Genomic DNA, 9,956 nt, shown 5'->3' with positions numbered 1-9,956 from the left:
TATTCTCGTGGCTTTATAATATTAATATTGAACCACTGTACTCACATGAACTGATTTAAATATGTTTTAGTACATTAATGGATCTTGAAAGAGAAATGTCATTGCTGGCTATGCAGGCTTCACTGAGCCATCGGATTTCAACTAAAATATCTTAATTTGTGTTCCGAAGATTAATGAAGGTCTTACGGGTGTGGAACGGCATGAGGGTGAGTAATAAATGCATTATTTTCATTTTTGGGTGAACTAACCCTTTAACTACTTACACAAAACATTTCCTAATGGTTATTTTCTTTTATTATTATTATTTTATTACCATTATACAGAATTTTCACTAATGGTTATTTTTAGGTTTAAATGATGACAGAATTTTCATTTTTGGGCAAACTATCCCTTTAAACCATTGTAGATGCTCTTGTGACACCTGTACAGATCTTATATTGAGGAATTCAATAATGTGAATGGAAAAGGGTGAATGAGGTTAGCCTATTACTATTAGGTCAGAAGTCACTTCCTGTACATTCACTTTTATCATCATAATTATGATTTTGCATTTTCATACTGTCTGTTAGCTGCCATAAGCTCCAACACCCATCAGTATGTTTGCTTTGTGAACTTTGAAGTCTAAAGTTAAAGCTTTTGTTACTCAATGCCTCTTGCTGCACCAAATGGAACTGCAAAAATAATAATGTCTGTCATTGGTCAGACAAACAGGATGGAAAGAAATCTCTTTCTCTCTCAGGCATAACATTATGACCACCTTCCAAAAATTGTGTTGGTCCCCATTTTGCTGCCAAAACAGCCCTGACCCGTCGAGGCATGGGCTCCTCTGGACCCCTGAAGGTGTGCTGTGGTATCTGACACCAGATGTTAGCAGCAGATCCTTTAAGTCCTGTAAGTTGTGAGGTGGATCCTCCATGGATCGGACTTGTTTGTTCAGCACATCCCACAGATGCTTGATTGGATTGAGATCTGGGGAATTTGGAGGCCAAGTCAACACCTCAAACTCGTTGTTGTGCTCCTCAAACCATTCCTGAACCATTTCTGCTTTGTGGCAGGAGCATTATCCTGCTGAAAGAGCCACAGCCACCAGGGAATACCGTTTCCATGAAAGGGTGAACATGGTCTCAACAATGCTTAGGTTGGTGGTAGTACAGTGTAGTTCAGTGCTCATAATGTTATGCCTGATTGGTGTAACTTCTTTTGTGTTCAACAGAAGCAAGAAACTCATACAGGTTTGGAACAACTTGAGGGTGAGTAAATGATGACAGAATTTTAAATTCTGGGCAAACTATCCCTTTAAACCATTGTAAATGCTCTTGAGTGACACCTGTACAGATCTTATATTGAGGAATTCAATAATGTGAATGGAAAAGGGCGAATGAGGTTAGCCTCATTGAATAATAGCTATTGCTATTAGGTCAGAAGTCACTTGCTGTACATTCACTCATCATCATCATAATTATGATTTTGCATCGTCATACTGTCTGTTGCCACTAGCTCCAACGCCCATCAGTATGTTTGCTTTGTGAACTTTAAAGTTAAAGTGTGTGTGTGTGTGTGTGTAGTCATTGTTTGAAATAGAAAAACATCAACAGCAACGTTTCTTAAGAAGCTTTAATAAATATGCAGAGCTTTATTATTTGACAACATGTATTACAGTATGTATATCCTAAATGCAATCCAATGATTTACATTGATATGCAATGTCTTATTAAAGTAATAAATCAGTTGTGTCCAGTTGTCACATTTCTGTTTTAACCAGAACATTAAAGTTCATGAACCATCAGTAAACAAAGCAGATGTCTGTATTTGTCCTGTAGACAGTTCAGGCCAAACCTTTTTTTTTTTTTAAACAATTATTTATTCATTCAGTTTTCAAAAAAAAAAAAAAAATGCCACCACTGTAAATCCTTTTATTCCCTATATTCAGTGTTTTCACATCATCACACATTCTGCTTTTGTATTTTTACAGTGCAAACTGGGTTATAAACAGGGCCACCGCTACAGTTTTACAGGGCCGGGGACACCTTTGTTATTCCCTGGGGCCTAATGATTGAGAACTAAAGACAATGTTCTTGTCATCCCTCCTGCAACCAACCCTGCTTATAATTGACTTGCTTGGATTTCCAAGAGCCAAAAGCATTTGGTTGGTGTATTACATGATTAAATAAACTGTCCGGTTGCACAAACACCTAAAGGAGTAGGCGAAATGAAAAACCTAGTGTATCCAACATAAATATGAATGACAAGCTTTCATGTGTACAGTGCAATAAGAATGGCAACATTAGAAAATAATGCTTTAATAAGTTTCTGCATCATTGTTTGTTAATCAAAGGAGAATGTCTAAAATGTTGTAATTAACTCACTTTGCACATTAAGAGACTAATTCAGTCATAACTGGAGAACTGGCCCCACTTCTCAATGAAAATGATGACTGTAAACTCTTGATTTTACAGATATGCACTGTTTGTATGCATTTTCTTTTCCATCTACCTCCAAGCCAAATCTCTCTCACTTTCCATGTTCCCACAACCTTTGAACCATCTTTAAATAAATCTTAAATCAATCATTTTTCCCCCCAATTTTAAACAGTGGCTTATATAAATAATTGTCAATTTGTGATTTTCTATGTTGTGATTTGACATTCAACATTCCTGAGATTGCTATGAACTGACAGTCTTAGCATCTGTGAGAAAAGTTGACCTTTAACAAATAGTAATAAAAAAATTGTACTCAATTACAACTAGAAACATTTCCCCACTGCTCTCTTGCTCCTTATATACTAATTGGTGCAGATGACACAGAGCTAGCCCTCGACTCTCGTGTTTTGCGTGTGGGGATGGTCACAACACAACATGAGATACCAACCGTAGCCTCTGGCAATTCGTCGTCCTCAGTCCAATCGTTAAGATCGGGGTTAAAGACCTGAATACATTTTTTATACTTCTTCTCAATCTCATTCCACCCACCCAGGAGGTAAATCTTGTTATTCAAGGTGGCAACACCAGCTGTGCTCACCCCTGTGAGCAAGGGGGCGACGTAGCTCCACTGGCCATTGTGAGGGTTGTAGCATTCAACCGGCAAGACGTCTACCCTCTCGCCACGTCCGCCCAGTTGGCTGCCACCGAGGACGTAGGCACGATCTCCGACGGTCACTGAGCAGTGCCATCCTCTCGGGCTGCTCAGGCTGTTCTTATCCTGCCAGCTATCGGTGGATGGGTCATAAGAGCATACGGCGCGAGAGTAGGCATTATTAATGTAACCGCCGCTAACCAAGATCTTGCCGTCGATAACTGTGCTGGCATGGCAACATCTAGGGACTTCCATTGGAGCTTTCATTTGCCATTGGTTAGAGGATGGAACGTAGCACTCAACAGATGCCTGGCAGCCTTCAGAATTGCGTCCCCCTACAGCGAACAGGAGGCCATTGAAGGTGTTGAGGCTGAAATGAGTGCGCTTTTGAATCATGTTAGCCAGGTGGATCCACGTGTTGAATCGGGGGTCATATCTGATGAGAGAAATATTCATAAGTGATGCATCACTTCGAAAACATTTTCGAAGTTGACAATAAATGAAAAAGCCATGAAATAAAAATTTACCATTCTTATTTTTTATGGAATATTGCAGTATTTATTGATCAAAATAACTTCCCCTCCATCTTGCAGCAACATTGGCCCTGTCCCAAATGGCACACTTAATGTGCACTTGTGGTCTTGTGGACTTACAATAGCTGCCACATACTTGTGTCCATTAAGTTCACAAGACCGTAGGGTGTCTAAGTTGTCATTTTAGGTTTTAAGAAGGAAGCTCGCGCACCCTTCACAGTTGATACTCCCACCTGTATGCACACTTTTGCCAAGCCCACAAGCTCCACAGCAGACTTCTATCCGACAGTCAAAGTGGCATTACGTCACAAAAGTGTGGACTCGGAGGAAGATTGCAAGGGCTTAGGGTTCCATTTAGGACACATTCTTAGGTCTTGTGGAGTTACAATGGATACCACATGATTGTGAAGTCCACAAGACCGTAGGGTGTCCCATTTGTCTTTTTAGGTTTCAGAAGGGTTTTAGGTTTAGGTTTCATTTTAGGTTTCTTCCTGACAGTCAAAGAGGCATTACGTCACAAAAGTGTGGACTCGGAAGAAGATTACAAGGGATTAGGGTCTCATGTGGGACAGGGCCTTACGGTCTTGTGGACTTACAATGACCGCCACATGCTTGTGATAGGTAAGTCCATGAGACTGTAGGGTGTCCCATTTGCCATTTTAGGTTTCAGAAGGCTGCTTGTGAGCACCCTCTTTGTGGTCAGTATCATCCTCGATGTGCATTTTTACCAAGTCTGCAAGCTCCGCAGCAGACTTCTACCTGACAGTCAAAGTGGCATAACGTCACAAAAGTGTGATTTTAGGTTTTAGAAGGGTGATAGGGAGCATCCCCTTTGTGGTCGATATTCGCCCTTGATGCGCACTTTTGCTGAGCCTGAAATGAAGTAAGCTTTGCAGCAGACTTCTACCCTACAGTCAAAGTGGCATTATGTCACAAAAGTGTAGACTCAAAGGAGATCACAAGGGCTTAGGGTTCCATTTGGGACAGAGCCTTACAGTCTTGTAGATCGTGAAGTCCACAAGATTGTAGGGTGTCCCACTTGTCATTTTAGGTTTCAGAAGAGTGCTCACAAGGACCCACTTTGAAATCAATATGCACACTTTTGACGAGCCCACACTAAAGCGATCTCTGCAGCAGACTTCTACCTGACTGTCAAAGCAGTGTTACATTGCAAAAATGCAGACTAGTAGGAAGAAGGCCTTAGGGTGCCATTTGGGACAGGTCTCTGAGGATGTCTTTACTAACGTGAGGGCGGGGCAACCTATCTCTCAAATCAGATCGACCAATAGCAAACCATAACCATTCAATTAATTCCCCATAGATAAAATCAAGCCCAGCCCTACATTTGTTCTTGTTCGGGAAGCCGCTTCACTGAGAAATATGTCACAATAGGGATGAAAAGACTATTGCAACTTCTGTTTCATGTTGACTTTAAGCTCCAGATATTTATTTTAAAAAGTGCAACATTTCGGCAGGTGTTTTATTTAATAAACTTTCCCAGAGCTTAATTTCAGAGTGCAGACAACCGTTCTTCTTTTTCCATTTTTTGTCCTGCACCTGAGCCCAATTCTGGGTTATGGATGTGCACACCTATTTATTTTTATCAGTTGATAATAAAGCCTTTGTAAAGAAAGGATGCAAAATCTTACCTGCTGAAATTGCTGACGGCATGTTTTGCTTGGTTCCTTGCATCATTCTGGTCTTCACCACCAGCCACATAAAGGAAGCCATCCAAAACAGCCACACACTGATTGAAGCTCTTTGCGGGCATCTCCGTCAACTTGTTCCAGACATTGTCTTCATCCCTGTAGAGAATGTCCTTGCTGAGAGATTTTTCGGTTAGCGCAGGCCGTCCACCCACCGTGAGCAGTACTCGGAGGCCGCCGCGGACCTTGGTTCTTCTGGATTGCAGAATGTTCTGCTGGAATGGCAGCAGGTGGTAATTCATGGCATCGACCAACAGACGGTGGCACTCGGCATCTTGCATCATCCTGGGAACGTTCTGTACGTGACTAACAAGGTCCTGGGGTGTGATGGTTCCAAAGCGAATGTTGGACAGCAGATCAGGAGCATACTTCAGTCTCTTCTCATCAAAGTCTAGCCACTTGATCGCAATCTGGAAAGCTGTGAGCTCAGAGGGCAATTGAAGAGAGTCGTCTGTGAGAAATTCGTTGATCTGCTCGTAGGTGAGCTTTAGGAACTGTTCCATTTCCGAGAACTCGATGAAGTTCTCCCGCATGAACTTCTGAGCAGCCTCTTTCGTCTCTTTCAGATTGTACGTGTCAGCGATGTTGACAACATACATGCAGTTCTCCACACTGGTCTCCCGCATCAAGAAATCGCTGCACATCTTCACCAGAGTATGGATCTGCAACAGCATGGCTGCTGATATCGTGCTACCAATAGTGTACAGTGACAAGGTGAGTTTTCCAGAATAGGCATATGTGATGACTGTAGCCAGACCAACTGGGGACAAATCACTGAGCTCAATCTTCTTGAGGGAAGGATCCTTCCTGAGCATGTTTTGGATATATTCGCTGCAGGAAGCCATCACAACCTTGTGAACGTCAAAGGACTTGGACTTGGTTGCGACAGTCAGATCACAGAGGAAGCTGTCTTGCCTCATGTGGCCAAGACCCTCCAAGAGATTGGGTGCATAGGCGGCATCGGAGACCTCTGTTGAGATACAACTGAAGCCATTGCCACATTCCAAGAGAGTATTGAGCCCATTGATTTTAGTGGGACTGTCCTCTACCATAATTGTCATTTCATTGATATCAGCTTTGCTCTTCTTTGCGGCCTTGTTCTTTTTGGGTGCCATGACTGTAGTGATGGGTCACAGCCAAGACCTAAAAGAAATTTTGACAAAAAAGAGAGCACATTTTAACCATTTATATAAACTGTACTTTCAAATAAAAACGGTTAACCAATATCCAAGACTGGGTGGAGCAAAAGTAATAGATCAAGAATTGATTTTTGAAAAAAACATATTCACTGACCATATACAAATAGTGGGTTAGGATCTGTCCACCTAAAAGTGTATGGTTGCAGACTGGGCACAAATTCAGTCTGGATCAGAATTATCTAGATTTGGAAATCCCATGTTTCGCTATCCAGAATTAGGTAACCCATCTTGCCTTTGTGCTGGTTTTTCAAAGCAAAATTAAATTGGATCACCCTGATCCAGATACATACTTTTTCAGATTACCAAATGGAGATTACCAGTGCTCCAAATGAGATTACATTTCACAATGTAGGCTGCTAGGAATGTAAAGAACACCAGGTAGAAGAGTCAATGTGGGATCGCTTTAAGTGCTTTATTTGAAGAGAATGAAAACAACATAAACAAACATCCCCTTCCATTTTCAATTTCTTTTAAACAGTCAGACCCCTCCAGAAGCACCAAAGGGATATTGTAATGGAAAAAAATATGAGATGGGAGAAAAATTATATATTCCAAAGCTTTTGAGTTATTTCACAAAAGTTTAGTATTTCCCCCCCAAGAAACTCTCAACTGCATTCGCTCTCAAAGAATTCAAAATGCAAAGTTTCTCTAGAGAACACAAAACATTTGTGAGAGAAAGCAAATGCATTAGACTGAATTTTTCCTACCATCTCATATTTTTTTGCCCATCACCATATCCCTTAAAGGCAGGGGTGTCCAAACCCTGTCCTGCAGAGTTTAGCTCCTCAACACACCTGTCTGGAAGTTTCTAGTAAGACCTTGATTGGCTGGTTCAGGTGTGTTTGATTGGATTTGGAGCTAAAATTTGCAGGACAGTGGCCCTCCAGGAGCAGGACTGGACACCCATGCTTTAGGGGCTCCATAGAAATCAGGATAATCCTGGAACAAAGGCATCCCAATCTTACTAAAACATTTTGAACAACACATACTGGCGGTTTGATCCAGATCAAAACCAAGATTGGATTTTGTGATCTAATCTGATTTTAATTGATCTAAATTTTGATTTTTTGAACAACCCATTTTCAAGATTTGATCCAATCCAGTAGCCGAAATCTGATCAGATTACTTTTTACCAACGGGGCCCTGCTCTGAAACAATTTAAGCAAACAATCTATTCAGTTTTGAGCAAGAGATCTTTCAAACACGGTCACATTTAGCAATTTATCAGTTAATTTGCATAACATTTCAAGTATTTTCAGCAACAAAACACATTCTCATACTGAACCATACAGAGCTGATAAGGGGACGTGGTGGAAAAAAATATGAGAAGGGAGGAAAAATAATAAGTCCATGTTTTTGGGGTTCTCTTACAAATGTTTTGTGTTCCCAGAGAAACTTTGCATTCACTCGCAAAACATTCGTTCCCTCGCAAAAAAGTTTGTGTTCTTTGCAAGTGAACGCAAAGTTTCTCAGGGGAATGCAAACATTTTGCAAGCAAATGCAAAGTTTCTTGGAGGACAGCAAAAGTTTTTGCGAGGGAATGCAAAGTTTCTTGGGGGAATGCAAACATTTTGCAAGAGGACACAAAGTTTCTTGAAGGAAAGAAAGTTTTTGTGAGCGAACGCAAAGTTTCTTGGGAGAACGCAAAACATTTGCGAGAGAATGCAAAAGCACTGCCGTATGATTTGTCCTCTCATCTCATATTTTTTTCTTTACCATGTCCCTTTAGGGGTGCCATAGTCCCAGTCCTCTTAAGTCTGTGTAGTGACACTTTTCTCATGTCAAAACCATGTGTGGCGGTGTTTCTTAAAGGTTTTTCCATACAGAGGTCAATGGGGTCCATCAGGTTACACACTCTTTAAAATATCTTCTTTTATGTTCAGCAGAAGAAACTCATACAGGTTTGGAACAGCTGAAGGTGAGTAAATGATGACAGGATTTACATTTTTGGGTGAACTGTGCCTTTAAAAATTAGGATCATTCTAACAAAAAAGCAAACAAACAGAAAAACAGGTAAACCAAAAGTCATCATAGAAGTGTAAAGCTTCAAACTAATGCTTATTAAATACCAAAATTAACTCTTTTAAGAGTTGTTATCGCAGCAGCATTCCTCTCTTTGCATCTGTCACAAGTTATCACAACTAGGGCCAAGAATAGACAGGCAGTGTATCATTGCTGTTCCTTTTATAGACTCAAGTCATTGAAACCGTCCGTCCTTTCAGCATTAACACTTTTTTTTACTTTTTTTCTCTGTAAAAGTAAAATCATTTATATTCCTATGATCTATAAGAGGTTCACACACACATGTATATGTTTTGTGTGTGTGTGTTGCTTTAATTACTTTAAATAACCCAGAACACTCTAGTCTGAAACCTGTAACGCGACTCCCAAGAATCCTACAGTCAACTCCAGAACCTCACAAAGCCAAATTTGTGAAGAAGATGCTCTTTGTTGTGCTGCAAAATACCACCGAAAACCTTTGGTATAAAAACAGTATAATGAACTTACCGATGTCGAGATGAAGTGGGTGCAGGAGAAGGACAGACTTGCACCTCAAAGTTGGTGTGCAAGAGAGAGAGAGCCGCTCCGTCAGAGGTCCGAATAGAGAGCAGATTAACTCCTCCTCTCCTGCGCAACGGGGAAATGTGATTGCGCAAATGGTGCCGGAGCGTTTGGTGCTCCGTTATTCCAGCAATAGGTCATAATTAAACAACTATATTGGCGTGAAGAGCGTTTGATGGATTGATTCTGTCAGGCAGGTTTTACAAGAAGGATAAACATTAAAACACATAAAAAAGAAAAGCAGGACGCGCGTATTTGGGTTGAAAACAGGTGGGGCGCAGCTGATGAACACAACTCCAAAGTCATTCTACCTTTTAAGTTGACACACCGTATTGAAAACTAATACATATTGCAATACATATTTTAGTACGTATTGAAAACTAACAGTAAGATCATCAACTATAAAATACTCATTCTGTTTGGATTTACTTGTGTTAAAGCATCCTTAAATCCTCAAAAATCAAAGCATATCCACAAGCAAATGACCAGTAATAGCCTACATTTACAAATTAATATTTTTATAAATGGAAAATACCCATTAATGCAGTTTATTTATTTATTTATTTATTTTATTATTATTTTTTTTTAATCTTTGTAGGTGACAAAGTGACACAAGAATGCATACACTATCATTATTGGTACAATACAGACATTGATATATAGGGAAATCATTTAAATAGATGTATTTTCTTAACACTTCATAATATTTTATAAATCTTAGGGATTTTTTTGTTTTTTATATAACAAAGAGATTTAAGTGATATTAATTCAGTTTTGAAATGGGGATAGGATGGAATATTATTTGCAAACTCAACGGCTCTGGGCATAGGCATTTAGCAGCCATGACTGTCTAACCGCGTGACTGACGCGACGCAACCGACGCA

At 40.2% G+C, this 9,956-nt stretch overlaps 1 protein-coding gene across 1 annotated transcript; it reads right to left on the bottom strand.

Annotated features, from left to right (window-relative positions):
• Positions 1–1,872: 1,872 nt before the first annotated feature.
• On the bottom strand, positions 1,873–9,160 carry klhl31 (kelch-like family member 31). The gene is made up of 3 exons (XM_067386868.1): positions 9,019–9,160; positions 5,255–6,454; positions 1,873–3,508 (listed from the first exon to the last, which is right to left on the bottom strand). The coding sequence occupies exons 2-3, from the start codon at positions 6,424–6,426 to the stop codon at positions 2,776–2,778; spliced, it is 1,905 nt and encodes a 634-aa protein (XP_067242969.1). The 5' UTR covers positions 6,427–6,454; positions 9,019–9,160; the 3' UTR covers positions 1,873–2,775.
• Between the last annotated feature and the right edge of the window lie 796 nt (positions 9,161–9,956).

Source organism: Chanodichthys erythropterus, chromosome 5 (assembly GCF_024489055.1).
Source record: "Chanodichthys erythropterus isolate Z2021 chromosome 5, ASM2448905v1, whole genome shotgun sequence".
NCBI lineage: Eukaryota > Metazoa > Chordata > Actinopteri > Cypriniformes > Xenocyprididae > Chanodichthys > Chanodichthys erythropterus.
The sequence above is the reverse complement of the archived record's forward strand: the minus strand, read 5'-3'. Positions and strand labels throughout refer to the sequence as shown.

Excerpts from the sequence above, each read along its gene's own strand:
- klhl31 (XM_067386868.1), bottom strand. The coding sequence starts at position 6,426 with ATGGCACCCAAAAAGAACAAGGCCGCAAAGAAGAGCAAAGCTGATATC. Across the intron at positions 3,509-5,254 it reads GCCGTCAGCAATTTCAGCAG|ATATGACCCCCGATTCAACA; the intron begins GTAAGATTTTGC and ends TTCTCTCATCAG.